The sequence below is a fragment of the Panthera uncia genome (assembly GCF_023721935.1).
Source record: "Panthera uncia isolate 11264 chromosome A3 unlocalized genomic scaffold, Puncia_PCG_1.0 HiC_scaffold_11, whole genome shotgun sequence".
NCBI classification, from domain to species: domain Eukaryota; kingdom Metazoa; phylum Chordata; class Mammalia; order Carnivora; family Felidae; genus Panthera; species Panthera uncia.
Genome location: NW_026057578.1, coordinates 37843729 through 37863138, shown reverse-complemented (window position 1 = coordinate 37863138; position 19410 = coordinate 37843729). Strand labels below are relative to the sequence as shown.

The 19410-nt window shown below is 41.3% G+C and overlaps 1 protein-coding gene across 1 annotated transcript in view; it reads right to left on the bottom strand.

Moving 5' to 3' along the window:
* Window positions 1–1489: 1489 nt before the first annotated feature.
* SPTLC3 (serine palmitoyltransferase long chain base subunit 3) overlaps window positions 1490–19410 on the bottom strand; it is a 131076-nt gene continuing 113155 nt past the window's right edge. Inside the window, exons 10-12 of the mRNA XM_049651143.1 lie at window positions 12772–12907; window positions 7241–7370; window positions 1490–2632 (exon numbers count right to left, since the gene is read on the bottom strand). Of these exons, the coding sequence (XP_049507100.1) occupies window positions 2519–2632; window positions 7241–7370; window positions 12772–12907 (380 nt within the window). The 3' untranslated portion in view covers window positions 1490–2518. The remainder of the gene's footprint in view (window positions 2633–7240; window positions 7371–12771; window positions 12908–19410) is intronic.

Below are 19410 nucleotides of genomic sequence, written 5' to 3'. Positions count from 1 at the left end.
GTGTTTTTTTTTAATCTTGCACTTGAGAATGTAATAAATTGCCCTAGGATCTTGATGAAACAGGAGGAGTAATGTCAGCCTTGCTCCCCAGGCGGGGTGGGTAAGTAATTATTTTCCTATCATGACTTAGACTCCGGATCTTCCATAAAAGGCACACTGGTCACAAAGATATCCCTTTATAAGCTTAAAACTCAAAGCGTGGGTGTGAAGATGTGTATGAAGGTCATGGACATCCAGAATGGAAGGGGATGTTTACTGCTTACTGTACCTCAGGTGAAGCCCAGATGTTTCACTGGCCTCTTTGTCTATTGTTCCCTCTATAGGACTGAACACACTTATGCATTTTGGGTAATTAACTAGAATCAATTTTGTTTCAATGAACATTTTCTTTCTTTCTTTCTTTCTTTCTTTCTTTCTTTCTTTCTTTCTTTCTAGTTTTACTTATTTATTTTGAGAGAGAGAGAAGGCATGAGTAGGGGAGGAGAAGAGAGAGAGGAGAGAGTGAGAATACCAAGCAGGCTCCACACCGGCAGTGCAGAGCCTGACTCGGGACTCAAACTCATGAACCATAAGGTCATTACCTGAGTCGAAGTCGGCGCTTCACTGAGTGAGCCACCCAGGCACACTTAAGTGCACATTCTAGAGTGAGAAGACCTACATGTCTTCCTTTTTTGGGGACATTTATGCTACATATATTTTCTTTGCATAAGTAATCCTATGCCAATTCATTGGGAAGAGTTGGAATTTAGTTATCAATATTAGTCCTGGGATGGGGCAACTGCATTTTCAGAACCACTCCCTCTCCTCTTTTGCTAAGAGTGATCCTAACAAATGTTTATGAGAAACTTTACCATTGTGATCCACTTTTAAACTGATGTACCTAGTAGGGGTTATACTTTCCCCATAAAAAGCTCTCTACACGGATCACCTTTATCCTTTAATAAGTTGTGAGCATCAGGGCATATTGCTGTATCCAACACTGGTGCTTCAGGCTGGGTTTCTTTCTCGGTGCACAGCATGAAAGCTTGGGTCCATCTGTGTCACAAGTCAAACCTCTCTTGAAGTGATTTGTTTATACTGTCATTTGATGGAGTGGAATGTTCTGTAACTCATTCAAACTATTACAGAAGCTTTGCTAAAAGGTCACCATTGCTCTTTGGAGTTTCCAAATCTGGGAGCCATCTGGGAGCTTGTTAAAGATAAGGTTTTCCACTGGCTTTTTCCATACCAACTAGATCCAATTAGCAAAAGGGTACTATTCCAGATAAGTTTGTGTTCACATTTAGAAGGAGAGAAAGACAGACATAACAGAGACAGAGAGAAAGAGACAGAGAGAGAACGGAGGTAAATTACAATTAGTCGCTCAATAGTGTATAAGCCTACTTTACACCAGAATTGGAGTTCGTGTGCCAGCAGACAGTAAGAACTCTTTAATAGGTCTGAATGGGGGTGTCAGTGTTAAAAAAGTTGAAAAGAAGTTGCTTTTAAATGTTGTTTTTGAATCAATACATTCAAGTATAGTCTTGAGAGTCAACTCTAAAGGAAATTGAATCTCACCATTTACTCAAAATTTAATAGGAAAATGACAACTCATTCCTTAAAGTAATAAGGGCTATGTTCGCAAGCTAAACATTCACTCCACATGGCACAGACAACCTTCCAGTTGCTATAACATTACAGTTTTAGTCTAGGCCTAAAATTGGCTTGTGTTTGCTTTCTGCCCCCTTCCTTACGAAACAAAAGTCTTGGATTTTCCAAACCTCAAAAGCTCAGCTGTAAAACTGTAGGAGACCAGCGAGAGGAAAAGAAAAGTTTCCTTCAAAGACGTCTTTAGTCACTGCTGGCCGATTCTGCTCTCTTCCTCCAAACGTTAACTATGGCTTTTGACACTTGTCCTTGGAAAAAGTCCAAATGTGGCAAATGGTAGAAGCAATATTTCTTTACCCTCCTGCCTGGAGCTCCCCATGATACAGATGAGTTCTAGCTGGGGCATTCATGGGTGAAACAAGGAGGTCAGCTACTGCCCACCACCTCTGCTCATGTCTGCAGATGAAATAAGTAAACACAGAGTGAGAATCTACTGAATTAAAAATCAAAACCCTCTCATTTGGTTGGAATGCCTGAAAGAGTCTGGACCAAAGAGGCTGCACAGTAGCAGCTAAAACACAGGCTCATTGCCATTAAAAATGTTCTAGGAAGTGTGTGTGTGTGTGTGTGTGTGTGTGTGTGTGTGTATGTGTGAGTGTGTGTATGTGCATGTGTGCGCATGCGTGCGTGTGCATGTGTTTGTAGCAGGATACTTGGATGAGGAGAAAAGTTAAAATCTGGAACCATATTTTTGTCTTTGCAGTTCCGGATTGGAGACATTAAAAACATGACATTTCCTTCAGTTCAATTCAGCTGGTTCAGAAACCAAAATTGTCCTTAGAAAGGGGGAGAAATCCATTTATGTTCCTTTTGAGTCAGGGAGGGAGGTCTTTCTGGCAAAGTCTTTAGGTGCAATTCAGGACCAGGAGACTTAATCGTCCAGTTCAAAGCTTGTCTCATCATAGAGTTCAGGGCGCGCTGACTTCTTGTGCCGGGAATACTTCAGTTGCAAGAGATCACCCATTTCATCCAGGTTTTCCAAAACCTGCAAAGAGATTGCCTTCCATCAGTTATTGTTTAAACTCCTAAATGGCTCTGCAATCCAGAGCCTCAGAGATACAATCTTCTTTTGCCATCTTCTTTGATTTTAAAGAAAAGGAGAAAGATCCAAATCATTAAGGTGTGGTTTACAAACCAGCTGTAGAGGAATCTTAGATGCTAATTCATTTTATTTCATATTCTTTAACAGCCTACCCCATATTATGAATATTTAACTTATTTTGGGGGTGTGAAGAGAGGAATAAAAGTATCTGATGCATGCTTACCCTTTCAGGCCTTATTTTAAAATTTAATGAATTATATATAAGCTTGTGGAAGAAAAAGGTAAGGTTGCAGGTTACAACTGGGTTATGTCTTCATGACATAAATGGCCAAGAGCAAAATGGAACACTGCGGGAGCTGATTAGTGTCTTCTTCTCTCTCCCAAATTTCCCTACCCCCAGCTATTAAACACTCATCTCTGTGTTCCATGGAATCATCAAACTTAAAACCTTAAGGGACCGAGAACTCATCCATTTCAGTTCTCTCCATTCAGGCAGGAAAATGTATCCCCAGTTTTCCCAAGAAACAACCAAGATCCAGGACAGACAAAATCTAATATATCACTAATCTTATGGTACTGGGGATATGCCCTTTTAACATTTTTAGGCCTATCTTTCTTACCCTGTCCGTTGAGACAGACAATATTAGGATCTAATGCTTTGAAAAAGGGAAGATGTTTGTTAACACTGGAACGAATGATTAGTGGAGCATAAGGATTTTCCTCTTTGGGAAGTCTTTCAAACTGGCATCAAGTTAAGTACCCACCAATATGTGAAGACTCATCTATTTCTGGGTGGTAGCATTACGGGTGGTTAAAATGTTCTTTTTACTTCAATGTACTTTCTAAATTTTTCCAGCAAATCTAAGCACTAAGACAAAGTAACAAAAGTTGGATTTAAAAGGACATCAACTAGGATAGTGTCTGTTGCTCTTTGCTGAAGGCGGGGATGGAGTAATACAGGGCATGCATCTGCATACCTGGGTGGGGGGTAGGAAAGACAATTCCTGGAAGGTATGGGAGGAAAACATAGGCTTTTCTATTCAGGTTAATTTCAACCTTTTTAGCTTCCATTTTTGTGTCTGCTACAAAATGTACGTAATATATTGAAAATGCATATATAACTTATAAATGGATTTGTGTTGAAGCCCATTGATCAGACTACCCAGAGCACACCTGTACTCAAATGAAGGTAGGTTTATTCCACTTGCTGCAGCTGGGAGTGTGTATTTCAGAAGAACCATCTTAGGAAGAGGGAGTTGGGAAGGTCTCCTTATCACATTTGGACTTGTGCTCCAGATGACTCTAAGGAAGCAGGGACCAGTTCTGGGTTGGATGTTGTCTGGAGCAGGAGAAATTCAGTGATTGGCTATGTGCCAAATTCTTAGGTGGAGGGCAGGATGCCTAAGGTGGGGTGATTGGTAAAGGAGCAGCAATCATGTTAGAAGAAGGAAATTCTGAGGCATTTTGTGTTTGTAAAGTGGCTTCGTCTCTGTCTTGTTCCAAACATGGTCATGGAGGAGACTTGTCTAATATGTTATTTTAATGTTCAGTTGTTACCTTAATGCCCTGGCTGTTCATGGGTCATTTTTCACTTTCCCTTATGTGTATATTGAGGAATATGCTCACAATTTTTTATTGATGTAGGTGCCTGATTTCAAAAGTTTAGAGGCATCTGTCTAGATGATGTCTCAGTGCTCCTTCCAAACCAGGTAGTCCAAAGGAATTAAGAACTTGCAAAGAGAATCACAAGGTCTGATGTCTACAGAGTTGGACATTCATGAATGTTTCAATGCTGTTGAGATCACAAAAAATACAAATCCACCCCTGCTGCCCATCTCCTTCTGTCATCTCTGGGTGCTTCTCCCCAGCCATCTCCTTTGCTCTACCATGCCTAATGCCGCTCTCTTTACTCTTTTCCTCCCTTAATGTGTAAACATGCTCAAGTATTTCCCAATTTTCAAGCGCTTTTTCTAAACCTTTTTTTGGTTTTACTGTCAAACTCCTTGAAATATTTGACTACTTTTTGAAAAAAATAAATAATTTATTAAAGTTAATTACTAGAAATAACTCATTTTAGAGAACCTGGGCAATATGGAAAGATACAAAGAACAACAACAAAGTTCACCTATCATCTCAAAGACCTAGAATTTGTTCAGTTATTAGTGTGCCATGCAGAAAGTTGTTATTATGTATGTACTCTGGAGTATACATTGGTTTAAGTCCTAAGAATGTAATGGTGAAGCAGAGAGACATGGAGACTCTGTGTGTATGTGTGTGTGTAATTTATTATTGGAGCTCAAAGTATTCACTTTTTTATTTGTTGTATTCTTATTTCCGTTCCCTATATTCTCCTAAACCTGTCTGCTTGGAGGAACATCGAGCTCCTGCTAATTGCTAATCCAATAGCTTCTTCCCATCTCTTGGGGACACTTTGATCCTCCCCCTCCCTGAAACTTTTTCCTTCTTACTATGTTTAACACTACACTAGTTTGTGTCTTTTCAGACTGCTCTAGCCCCACTGAAGTCTCGTTCCTCACCTGTGGTTCCCGTGTCTACGCTGGGAGACGGGCACTCTGCCGGAGCCTGTCCTTGGCCTGTTCACTTGTGTTTGGACAATTATATCCTCTACCTTTGCTTTCATGATCCCTCAGCTGCCCAAACTACAGAAGCTCCAGCATTGCATATGCTCCTAAGCTTAGAATCTGATTTTCTTTTTCACAGGTGACCCATAGACATATAATCCCAACCTGTCTAAAACTGAACTTGTTTTGTTCCTCTAGTCTCATTGATGATTTGCTGTTCTTTTTTTTTTTTTTAATTTTTTTTTAACATTTATTTATTTTTAAGACAGAGAGAGACAGAGCATGAACAGGGGAGGGGCAGAGAGAGAGGGAGACACAGAATCTGAAACAGGCTCCAGGCTCTGAGCGGTCAGCACAGAGCCCGACGCAGGGCTAGAACTCACAGACCGCGAGATCATGACCTGAGCCGAAGTCGGACGCTTAACCGACTGAGCCACGCAGGCGCCCCAATGATTTGCTGTTCTTTATTGCATACTTTATCTCATATAAATGGTTTAGCTTTACCATCCTTCCATTCACCAGGTCTGGAGACCTTGAATTATCTTTGATTCCCTCGTCCCAAATGTTCCCTGCATGTGATCATTTGCCAAGTCTTGGCAGCTCCGTGCATTTACGATGTCTGTTCATATATACATTTCCTTTGTTTCTACTGCCATTGATCTTGTCATCTCTCTTTTTTTTTTTTCAAACAGCTCCATTTTAGGTCCCTTCTTCTTGCCTTTTCCCTCTCCAATCAATTTGTTACATTTATTTTGTAGTAACATGATTATGTCACTCCTTTGGTCAGAAACCTTGGATGATGTTCCATAACTTTTATTAAAAAAGCCTTAGCTCAGGGGTGCCTGGGTGGCTCAGTCAGTTAAGCGTCTGACTTTCACTCAGGTCATGATCTCACAGTTTATGAGTTCGAGCCCCACATCAGGTTCTGTGTTGACGGCGCAGAGCCTGGAGCCTGCTTTGGATTCTATGTCTCCCTCTCACTCTGCCTCTCCCCTGCTCGTGCTCTGTCTCTCTCCCTCAAAAATAAATAAACATTAAAAAAAAAAAAAAGGCCTAGCTCAAAAGTCACCTCTCCTGTGAAATATATATATAATATCCATATCCATATATATCTTTATATATTATGAGTCATTATAGGTGTATGTATATTACACATATACACATAATTAATTCACATCTTTGCACATAACTTATTCATATGTAATGAACGAATTCATATAATCTCATATATCATTTCTACCTTCATGCTTCCGCAGTTGTCCATATTTCTTTTCCAAGATGAATTTATTTTGTCCAATATTATCACTAGTTGCTTATTTATTAGTACCACCTCTTAGAGTTTTTGCCCTAGGGTTTTGCACATACTAGACAGTCAGTGTGTTTGCTAAACTGCATTGACATTATGAGACAGTTCCATCAACCCCACACTGATTGAGATGGCTTAGTTTTCTGATATCACTCATTTACATAAAGATCAAAACCAAAGGACAATGAAATGTGGTTTTTAAATCGTTTACACCTCATGTAGGTCTGGATGATATGATAGATCTGTCTTTGTTATTGTTTTTCCAACATGTTGCTTCATTGGATCATATTTTATTATGATGGGCTTGGTGGCTACGAAAAATGTCAGGTTGTGGGAAGTTAATGCTGAAATAACACGTCAGGTTAGCTTTTGCACTTAAGAACAAGTAAATAGCATAACATGTGGCTACTCAGTCTGTTTTATGAAGCCAAATACTGACTTGAGTTAAGTCTTCACAAACTCATTTTCTTTTCTATCCCCTGAGTTGATCACATTGTTGGACGTTGTTGGCATACCCTAGCTTTTTTAGCAGTGAGTTTATGAGTGTTGTTTTTCTACACCACCAAGAGAAACCCAGGGACACCGAAGCTAGCTCAGTAAATGAATGTGCTCAGAATGCAAGGCACCAGTGCTGGAGATTCTGTTGGCCTGTCATGTACTTACCGTGTCTAGCATCTCCCGGGTATGTGCTGCTGAAACACAAAACCGAGCCCGAGCTTCTGCGAGGGGAGTAGCTGGAAATCCAACGACCACCACCCCGATTTTTCTATTTAATAGATGCCTTGCAAAAGCCCTATGGGAAAGGTAAAAGAGGAGGTTAACTGAGAGATGACAAAGTTACATGGCAGGAGAAAGAATATGGCTAGTTGACATTTCTTATTTTATATCAATAAGTAAAAATGATTAAAGTTACTAAGCTTCTGTCACATATAATTGACAAGGAAATGGGGGAGTTCTTCCATGGCACCCATGGCTGAGTGTGTATATTATCGGGTCCAGCACATTCATTAGAGCATTGTGAGTACTGAGTCTCTGACATAGAGCAGAAAAAGCTGATGTATGTAACCCTGGTTTAACAAGTTGGCATCCTTTGTCTGAAGGGTTTCTAGGAATAAAAACCCCAAAGCTAACACAATGCAATTGCATAAAGAAAGAACATACATGAAGTGCAAAGTTGTATGTTTTAAAAATGTAATACCAATAGCAGAATATGGAAATTTCAAGAAGCCTGTACTTAGTGACAAGAATTTGAGAACCAGGATCTGAGGGTCTGCAGGAGCCAATCCTAAGCTGTATGTATTCTCACTCCAGAGCCAAAGATATATATTTTTTGCCCTCATTAAACCAGACATGGAAAACAGCAAGGGTCTCCTCATTTTTTATTGTATGAATGAATACATCCAGGTATGGTCAGGGATAATAAACCCATTGACTGGGTTCAAGGGGAAATGGGGAGGGAGACAGGGAAAATGTGCATACACAGAGTGGCTGGTCCATAGATGCAGCCTGTAGGATATAAGTCCTATAACTGCAATGCTTTTTGACACAGGGTAAAACCTTTCTAAGCTCTGATTCCTTTCTCTTATCTTCTTCTAGCCTCCTTCTTTCACAGAGCTAATCTCAGTGACAATTCTAGAATATCAAGCTCTCAAAGTCTGCAATTTTTTTGTGCTAAGAGCCAACATCAGACAAAAAGGCATGTGCCCCCAAGTGAATCTTTGCCCACTTTGTGCTCTGTTGCTCTCTGTGGGAAACCTTAATTATGAAATGTCTCTGCTCACAATCAAGGTAAATGCCTCAGATCTGTTCTTAGCATTAAGAGGTTTCTGGTGTCCTATTTTAGGCTGGAAGCTGACAGCACCACACAAACCTTCCAGTCATAACTCAGGAAGGATTCTTGAACCAGACGTGGAGAATGAGCCTGTTCATTTATTCATTCCTCTTGCCATGGAGCTGTCTGCCTTTTTGGTTACCTGATGCAGAATGCATGTTATCAGACAAAGTGATGGAGATTGCATGACCTACTGAGAACACTGCCTCTCTGGCCCTGTGGCCTATGCAAGGCAAGATACGCCTTCTATTTGGACTGGGAAGATTAACAAGGAGATGAAGCTTTCTGAGAAAGCTTGAAAACAGAGGCTGTTCTTTCTCTTTCTTGTTCACCCTATGGAAGGCTGCCCATGGAACTACACAGGATGAGAGCTCATAATTATCTGAGAAACAAGGCAAGGGCTTTTATTGCTAGAATACAAACTACCTGACCCATGATCTCAGGCTACTTTTCGGGACTCCCAAAAGACCATTTTCACTGTCTGCATGTTTCTCTTTGTACCAGAGGAAGCGAGTTTTGCCAAAGAATGCAGAGCAAAATATATGACTGTTGATTCATTAGGCTAATCTGAGGCCTCCCTGGAGCACTTTTGGGCTTAAAATTTACACTACTAAACCTGGCCTTCTCCAGTTAATGTGTCTGATTGCCCTGAACATTTTATATAATGAGCCTCTGGATTTGTACTCCCCAAAGCAAATTAAAGCCAGTGTGGGCTGCAAGAAACCAAACTATGTGGATAATAATAATAAGAATAATAATAATAAAAACATTAGCACTGTGTTATGTATAGCATCCCCGCCTCTTGTATCCTCTCATCCTCCAAGTGTATCACAAGGCCCACGTTTATTTGGTAAACTCTGTACCAAATAATAAATACATTCTTGATTATCTGAGTGAATGTTTCATAGGTGAAATCACATTGTACTGAACGTCATAGAAGATTCCAGTGGTAAGAGCTGCAACAAAACTTTGCCCAAAAGGATATGTGGCTAGAGACTTTATTTTCATTCTGCAGTCGGTGGAAATGTGGAGAAATCACAATTCTTTAGTAAAATCAAAGGGTTTAAAATGAGCAAATGAAAGATCAAGTGCTCATACACTGGCTTCTACAATTAACTCCTTGTCTCAAAAGCTTTTCTATGTATAAACTTTCCATTGAAGAAGTATTTGAGAAGGAAACAAGGCCAGGCAGCAGGGAGGCCCTTGCCAGCAACTCCCGCCAACAATACACGATATTACCTTTTGTAACTAACCTGTTCTAAGTTTCCATAGACAACCCAAGCAATTAGATTTTTCTTTCCATTGCAGTGATTGATGCCTTTTGATTCACCAAAGATGACATTAAAGAGAGTTAAACTTATAGTCTGTGTTGCTTTAATGAGACGTGCATGTTTTCCTCCGTGGACTGAAGCTTCAGAGGCTGTGCTATACACTGAAAAGAGCTCTGGTGTAGGAGGCCAATGGAACTGGCTTTAAATTCTGGGCTCGGGGCGCCTGGTTGGCTCAGTCGGTTAAGCGGCCGACTTCGGCTCAGGTCATGATCTAGCGGTCCGTGAGTTCGAGCCCCGCGTCGGGCTCTGTGCTGACAGCTCAGAGCCTGGAGCCTGTTTCAGATTCTGTGTCTCCCTCTCTCTGACCCTCCCCTGTTCATGCTCTGTCTCTCTCTGTCTCAAAAATAAATAAACGTTAACAAAAAAAATTTAAAAAAAATTCTGGGCTCTACTATCTACAATCCGAGTGACTCTTAGCAGTTTAACTTTTGTGGGTCTCTGTCCTCATTTGTAAACTAGGACTAAGCATCCCAGCCTTGGTGAGTGATTGTTGATGTAAGAGTCTTACTCAGCATATAATCAGTGTTCAGCCACATCATCTCCTCCATAATACCATGTGAAACTGGAAGGCATTAGATAGACACATCATCTGGTGTCTGACATAGCATATTTGACACGGACAATAGCAGGATATCTACCTACTATTTTCCTGGAAAGTCTATTTTTTATTAATGCAGCCAAAGATTGCAATAATTATTTTGGAGAGCCATGCAACCATGGTGATTCATTTTTGCACTCAGTTGAAACTAATAACAATAATAATAATAATTGTAGCAGTAGAAGTAGCAGTAATAATAATAACTACCATTGATTAAGTTATTATAGTATACCAAGTACTATATTAAATGCTTTATGTACATCGATAGTTAATACTACTACTAATAACAGTTCCCACCTAGACCATCGTGCACATGGCCAGCTCCTGTATAAGAAACAACATGTTCTGATAGGCCTCATCTTGCTTAATCTTCACAATGGCCTTATGAAATAGGCACAATTACATCCCATTTTAAAAATGAGAAAACTGGGGCTTCAGAAGTTTGCACAACTTGTCCAAGATCCCCCAGGTAGGAAGAGGTAGAGTCAAATCCTTTCTCATTCCAGACTCCTCAATACACCAAGGAGCATACTTTTACAAGTAACACCCTGTTTTTATTTTTCATATTAGCTGTTGTCCAGTTAGGATTCCTGACATATAAAAGAGCAGAGGTACTCCCTCTCTCTTTGTTATCGCAAAGTTGAATTATTGAATTTAAATGCATTTGTTTTTACTATTTGTGAACTCTTCTCATTAGATGGATTCATTTTTCCAGCATGTTGAGATTCTATTTCCAACCTCCACCATCAAAGTCAGAACTATCCGTTACACTCCCTACTGCCTCCCTCCGGTGTTGTGCACTTGAGGCTCTCAAAAATAAAACAAATTTATTTATGGTGTCTTCATTTGAGCTAGTGATAAAATATTAGATAGACATGGGCTAAGTGTGGAATCTTACTTCCAGAACACACCATTTTGCCAACCACTCTGATTAAACATAGGCTTTCTTTTGTGCCTTCTGAAATCAGATGGTAAAGGGTTTGGGATTATCTGCTATTTTGAATCACAGTTATACCTCCTCCCTGCCATAAGTACAGAGCAGTATCCTGTGTGATGTTTCTGTAGCACACCGTCTTCTTGCCCACTACATGCATAGCCTGACCCAGATCTGTGAACAAAGGACCCACTGATGGTAATGGTGTGGCACACTAAAGAACTCATATGTGTGTTTTGTTATTTTGCTGTGGTGAAATAATACAAAAGCATACGCTGAAGAATCAATCTTTCAGAAACTAATAATTCATTCCTACCCATCATGAGTTCTCAACTGATAGCCCCAGAGCCCCTTATCTATACTTAAAATACTCTGCCAACCTATTCAGACTGTTAGAGAGTCAAAAATAAAAAATTCCAACAATAGGGTTATGTTGCAGGAGAGTCAGGACCAGTAGAATCTCATAAATATATGTTGACTATTACTTTCCATCGTGCACATGGCCAGACACCCAAATAAATATTTTAAATTTAGAAAGGATTTTAATTAAGTTCCTTTTAATAACAGAGGTAGTGTGTGGCAGGTTGGAGAATGGCTCATGTATAAAATTGTCTATGCCGTATTGAGAAATAGTCATTTTTTTCTCTTTATGCAGCTATTCTCATGCTCAATTTCAGAGCTGTAACCAATGGGAAACAACTCCGCACAGGTTTATAGGGGAGGCTTAAAGTTTGGTGTTCAGAGCATGAGCCCAAGTTTGGGTTTGTCTCTTGGTAGTCTCTTGATTTTATTACTGCTTAACTTGTAGGAGTTTGGGCAAACTACTTAATTGTTATCAGCCTCAGTTTCTCCCACACTTGAAATAAGGGTGCCTTCTTCTGAGGATGGCCATGAAAAATCAGTGGAGAAAGCACAGAGCCTGGTAATGTTGTTTTCACATGTTGGGAGAGATGGTCTTCAGATGTTCTCCTTGAAAAAGATCATGGGGCAGAAGGAGGCACAGGTTCATCCTTAATTTACAGTTGAGACCCAGCGGGTGACACCCAAATTCACAGAGCTCAAATGTGGTGAGCCTTAGCACATGGTTCCTTTCTTTTCTTTTTTTAAATTTGTTTTTTACTTGAGAGAAAGAGAGAGTGAGAGGGAGAGAGACAGAGTCCTGAGCAGGCTCTATGCTCAGTGTGGAGCCTGATGTGGGGCTCAATTACATGACCCTGGGATCATGAGCTGAGCTGAAATCAAGAGAAGAGTTGGATGCTCAACCAGCTGAGCCACCCAAGTGCCCCTTGATTCCCTTCTTAGAAGACCTGTGAAAAGGCCCTGCTGATGGGTTGGCCGGGGGCTTCCGAGAAGCTATACAAATGAATTCTGAACTCAGCACCCCATTCAAAGTGCATAAGCAATGCCAATGTTGAAGGAGCCTCATAGAGTCAGAAGCACTGTCTTTGTCAGATCACCCTGAGGCTCCACTGTTATTCTGAGAGTCTACTGAATACTCACGCTACTTTAGCAGGCATGTAAAGGAGCAGGGGAACGACGGGAGATTCCTCATTGCCATAGATAATGAATCCCATTTCGTTCAGTCTCTGTCTGAAGTATCTTGTATTTTTTGCAAGTTGCCGTACTCTCTGAAGCCCTGAAAGGAGACAGGCATGAAATCCATCAATACCACCAGGAAGAGAGAAGCAAAGGTCAGATTGACTTGGCAAGCATTCCTAAGTCTTTCTGCAGACCTGCATCGTTAGCTGGGAGGGGCTCAAAATAGGGTGGGTAATATCTCTTGGTGAGCAAGTGTGGGCACTGATATCTGAGAACTGTCCTAAGTCTGGAAGACAGGATCCAATGGGCAGGGCGGGGGGGGGGGGGGGGGATGGTGTTATTAGGTACTGCTAGCAACTAAAAGTAGGCTAGTCTGTGGGGTGAAGTAGGCTAGTCTGTGGGGTGATGAGGGGACAAAAAGGGTGTCTAGTAAGAAGGAAGGAAATGAACCATCATTTACTAGGTACCTACTATGTATGGATTCTGTTCTAAGTGCTTTAAAGACATTAACTCAGGGAAAGGGAATGTGACAAGAAATCACACACACACACACACACACACACACACACACCAGTTGTTTTAGCCAACTTGAGCTGACCCATTAAGTTGTTTCTCATCTAAGTCTCCAATCAAAGAGCATTTCACCTAACCTGAACTTGAAGGGGTAGCACATCCCTGAACAAAAATAGGTCCAGCTGAGACCACAACTGTTTTCTGAGGCATTTGATAGTAGTAGAGTAATAGAGGGAAGGGAATAGAGGGAAGGGAAGAAGGGGACCTCTGTTTTCCCCAACCACAAAAAATGATGGTGTGGGCTCCAAACAGAAGGTCAAGGAAGGTACCTGTGTCCATTTCCAGGTTATTGGTGCTTCAGCTCAAAAGCCTCTGGCCTCCATGTGTGTCCCAGTGAGGACATCACACATATGAGAGGACAAAGGGAATTAAAGAGTGGAAAGAGTTCTGAAGAAACATGTCTATGAAGTAAATGAGCAAAACAGCCAAAACCAGAGTGTGTGTGCTCAATACAGAAGATTGAACAGAACTGGATGTTTAAGTCCCCTGTAAATCACTCCAGTGTTTGCATCTGATGCAAGGTGGCTATTGAGCAGGAACAGCTGCTATAGCTGACCTCCATTATGATTGGTCAGGTGTCCATTAAAACTGATCAGAGCCCTTGTTCTACTAATTTTTCAATATTCTGGACATCGATCCTTGGTATCTTTAACTCTCCTGGTGGAAAATGGGTAAAAATGTCAATAAATATGTTAATCAGGTTTCTCCAGTTCCTTCTTGGAGAGTTGGCCCCAGACTGTGTCTTGACAAAAGGATTCACAGTGGGCATTTCCAGCTCAGCATCCTTCCTCCAAAGGTCCATGATGTTCAGTTAGAGTTGGCCCTGACTTTTCTCTTTGCTACAAGGGTAGCCCATGATCAAGACGTGGCCAATTGGGATATTCCATCCCCTTGAATATTGGCTATGGAATACAACCTGGGCTCATCAGTCTTTCAGATCTGCTGAAGAAGAAGTATAAGAATGAGGTCATCCTCAAGCTACATGTTTGTCATCATATGGAGGAACAGAGGAGAGCTTATAGTCTAGTGGGAAGACTGATATTACATCTAAAAATGGATGTAAAATTGCAAATCTAATAAGTGCTGTAGAGAATGCTATATGGTGTTATGAGAACCCATATTAGAAAGATTGGAGCAAATTTGAGAAAGTCAATAAATGATGAGTGAGCTGAGATCAGAAAGGTGGACAAATGTTAACAGGCAAAATATCAGAGGACAGCATTTCAGGTATAGGAAACAGGTGCAATGGTCTAGTGTTTTGTAGAAGAAAAGAGTAGTTGAGAACCAGGTAAGATGTGGTTAAATGTGGGGCAAGATAAGGCTGGAGCGATGGGTAGATTGAGAAAAAAAGGACGGGAATTGAAGAATCCAACATTTCATGGTTGGGAAGAGAATGAACTTAAAAGGATGACAAAAACAGCAATCATAGAGGAAGAAGACAACTCAGGAGATAAATTAGTGTTCACCGAATTTATTAACATGGCAATCATTGGTAACCTTCATTTTGGGGTCCCTGGTTTGGCCTTTGGTTTTAAAGGAACAGGTAGCTCCAAGTATGGTTTACTTTAACTCATATGTTAAATTTTTGCTGCATAGAAAAATCCTCCTTGGTGCTTAAAGATGAATTGCTTTGTAACATGCTGAAGGGTTTCTTGGAAACTTGTATGTTCACAGTTTATTTATTTAAATTTATTTAAATTTGTCTTTATTTTAAAAATTCATCTATACATCAAGACTGCATGTTTAGGGAGGTGATAGCATAACAAGTAGGGAGATATTGTAGAAGAAGAATGAAAAGAAAAAGAGGGGCTGGAGTAAGACTTGTTTTAATGAAGGTGATTCAAATGAAGGCAGAGATATACATCAGCCACCAAAATGTATTCCATATGGCCTGTCGCCTTGTACGTTTAGCTCTTTTGTTGATTGTTAGCTGCACAATGAATAGATGACTTCATCAGGCTGGGTCTGATGATTCCTAAATGATCCCCCTCAAAGACCAGAAGGATTTCCTGGCCTGGAAGTGCATGAATGACTTAAATTGCTTTTCCCAATGGCATTATCTTTGCGCTTGCCCATAATGACTCATCTATCATTGGGCTGCCCAGCTACTTAATTGGCCCCGTCTGTCCCCTTTGCCTTGATTAACCCAAGTAACTGGATCATCAGCTAATGTCATCACTTTACTGCTTCTAGATTCTTTGGAGAGTTGACTGAATAGATCAGAATATTGATCCCAGGGGTAGTGACTCTTATGAATTCAATGTTTTCTTCTTGCCCTGTCTTTTCTATCTTTGAATCATTTAGCACAGCATGGCTGACAAGCCATTATGATACACTTCGTGGTCACCATGTTTTCTCATATAGATCACTATTAATGCCTTTGAGGTCCTTTGCATCGGCCAAGATACAGCTCCTTTCAATTACTCTGTTGCTCACTCTTTAAAATTGGAAACATTCTACTCTTGTAGGGCCTGGGGGCAGAAAGGAATTTGTATATATAAAATGCTACTCATCTAGACAGGATGTGGGTGATTTTATTAATTATGCTGTGCTTTGAGATCCTTGCTTTAAGAGTTTGTAAGAGAAGGAGGAAATTTTAGCACTTGTCTTTTTGTACAGAGATGGCCACGCCAGGGTGGCACAGAGATTGGGCATTGCAGCCACATTCCTTTCCTAACACTCAAAGTCTCTAATTCTAGAATTTCTGGTTCTTCTTTCACATATCACACAGAAGACAGGGAAGGTCTCTGCTCAGATAAATAAGTAAGTGAGCTGATCTCTTATGTAGGGTTCTGGAGAGTTTATACGAGTGTTTATTTTGCTATATTCTGGGTTCTGAAAAAGGAATAGGCTTTGGAGTGAAATGGACTAAAAAACCAAACTCCACCTGGATAATTTAAGGCCTTAAAACCTTGGTTTTACCTGTAAAATACAGATAAATAAGCTTATCACACAAAAAGATAGGTGGAAATAAAGGGGTTAATGTAGAAACATGCTTAGTACTGTGCCTGGCATGCAGCAGGTGTTTGAAAGGTTAATTACCTTTTTCCATAGGGAAGTAGTTCCAAGTAACCTCAATGGCACCTCAGAATCATCTGGACAGGTTGGCAAAAATCCCATGCCCGGACTGCACTCCAGACCAATTAAATAAGTATCTATGGAAATGGGACCCAGGCATGAATTTTGTTTTTTGACAAGGTATAGCCACGGAGACTCAGACATCTCAGAAATAGCCACCATTGCCAGTCCAAGCCCAAAGCCATGCATTCTGTGGTAAGAGCCGTGCCCTATGTCTTATTTCTCAGTTAGATGTGGAAAATAAAAAATGGGTACATGTCGTGGCCTCTTGTTTGGCAAGATTACATCTCAGCAGTTAATCAGTGCTTGGGTGCTTGGGTAGTGCATTTTGTGGCGGGTGACCTGCTCCCCTGACAGCTGTCTGCTCCAAAGTGCTCATTCAACTTGAGATCAACCCAAGTGTCCCCCTCACCCCTCTCATGAGGCTGGATAAAATATGGATGAACCCATCCAGGCAGCTGACCTGTACATTGCCGTTCTACCCATTCAGATTTCTAGCTCTGCCAACTTGAGAGATGGGCTAGGTTAACGGAGGCCACAAATACTTTAACCTTCTCTCCAGTGCTGTTAAAACAAAAACAGCTGGGGCAGGGGAAGGAAAACAAATAAAACACAAAGCATCCCACTACAAAGCTTTGCAGTCCCCTAATAAAAACAATCGTCTGTGGCGTTTCCAAAAATATGTTTGGGACAAGTCAATCTCCAGAGGGCCAGAAGGCATCACAGACGGTGGAGACTCCCCGAATGACCTGTCAAAAGCTAAAGAAGGAAAATTTGTTGTCTGCTGAACCACTGGCATGCAAAAAGAGAGAGAGAGAGAGAGAGAGAGAGAGAGAGAGAGAGAGGCATTTCCCTCTGAAACACTAGGAGGAAGAGGTGGATTTTACAAGCTTGTGAGCCAGCTCCAGTGCCACTCTCGATTTTCTGCAGATTTTGCAAGCTCCCTGTCTACCAGACAAGACATGAATATGCCCAGATGCCACATAGTGACTTATTTTGTTATTTCTCAGGCTTTAAAAATGCACACAAAGAAATGAATGCTGCTCTGCCTCCTTAAATTATTTAGCACACCACCATGACAGTCGCAATAGTCAACAGACTGTCTATGGACAACCTCAAACATGCCCTTAGGCAGCATTGCTTGGAAAATGTTGTCCCTGTTTTTAGAGATGGGAGGAGTGTTTCCATAGAATATTTCTCACAATTTAAGAAGTTGACCTTTCTGAAAAATCAAACTGATGTTAAAGAATGCTTGAATGGCCTGAGAATGACTAATCTCCTTGTCTCTTGCCCCTTCTTTGTCTGTCCATTCACCCATGGCTTCTCCCCCCTGGCATGGGGGGTTGGTACTGGGGAGAGACCTTGGAGTCAAGTGTCAGTGTGACAGCAGGAACCCAGCAGTCTGTTATTTTAAGCTCTGGACACCAGACAGGACATTTTGTTTCCAACACACTTAGGGGCAGAGTGATCTCAGGAAAGATCAAGAGGCTACAGAGCAGCAAGAATCATAAGAATCACATTAGCAGTGACAAGCTTCCCAGTGGGATGGGGAAAACTGTTTGGAGTGGTTTGCTAAGAGGAACACACATTTTTATCAGGCACTGAAGCTCTCCCTTTTGATGTCCAGATTCCAAGGTTACAGCGTGTTTTATAGTCACATACTCATGTTCCAATGACTCTTCGGGCCCCTCAGTCATACCCCCGGGAATGCATGCAGGAGCAGGGAGGACGGACATTAAGGGTGGACAGCGGTCTGCACGGCCTGATTTCAAGGGCCCCAAGAGGACACCATTGCCTCCACTCCCTACCTGCTGCTCAAATATACCATCAGGCATTTAACTCATAAGGAGACGTGAGAATGGACATGTCCTGCACACCTATTATGAGCCAGAAATTGTGTTTTGGGGCCCTCTTTGCAGATACAGAAACTGAGGCTGGCAGATCATTAACGCATTACCCAGCTGACCCAGAAACTAGCCATACTTCCTGGTCTATCAAAGTCTGCTGTATGGGGAAAAGCTGGTAAATTCATGTCCGGTGAGGTGTGAATTCTATGGTTCATGGATTCACACATTTCAGAAATGAAAAGCACTCACTAGGTAAAGGAATCAGGCCAGCTGCTAAGGTGAAGCAGAAGATAAGAATATTGTGAGGCTGTTGGGAAAGAAGTGGTCTAATGGTAGGGCAAATATCAAGTAATAGATAATTGAGAGGAAGAGCCTTAAGACAGATCTAGGCAGAGTTAACAGAGTTTTCACACAACAATGCTTCAGAATAAATGATAAGATTTCATGCTAATTTGCATTTAAATAGAGAGCAGTATCTTAGCAAGTCACAAATTACGGAATTCTACACATTAAAGAGGGTAGTTTGGGAGACTGGGGCCTTCTGGAAACTTTGTAAATCAGTGATTCTTAAGCACAGGAACACACCAGAGTCTTCTGGGAATATTTCTTTCTCTAGAATATGTACAGTAAAGCCCCCCCTGTAGGTATTCTGTTCCAGAAACATTCCCAGGGTAACTGTGTTGTGCATCAGTTAAGAACCATTGTTGAAGTCATAACTTACAGTGTGGGTATTGATTCTGTTGATCTTGTGTGTCTGTTTGGAGGTGGGGGGCACCTGGGAAATGGGTAACTCACTTGCCATAATGCTTACACCACAGTCATGAGAAAGACCCGTGGAGTCAGACCACTGATAGTGGTGAATGCCACCCTAGGATTTGGAAGGTTTTGGTGGGAAATGGGGAGCCATGGCAGCATCATGAGCAGGGCGTGCCATGGTCTGAGGGGGTTGAGCAAGAGGAAGCTCATGGTGTGTGGCATGTGGATTAGGATGAGGGGGAAAACTGGAAGTGGCAGGACAAGTAGGAAGCCAGAGTGGCAGCAAACATCTGAAGTGGGTGAGGAGGTGTGTGTCAGCAACTGTTCTGATCTGTGGCGGGAAGGC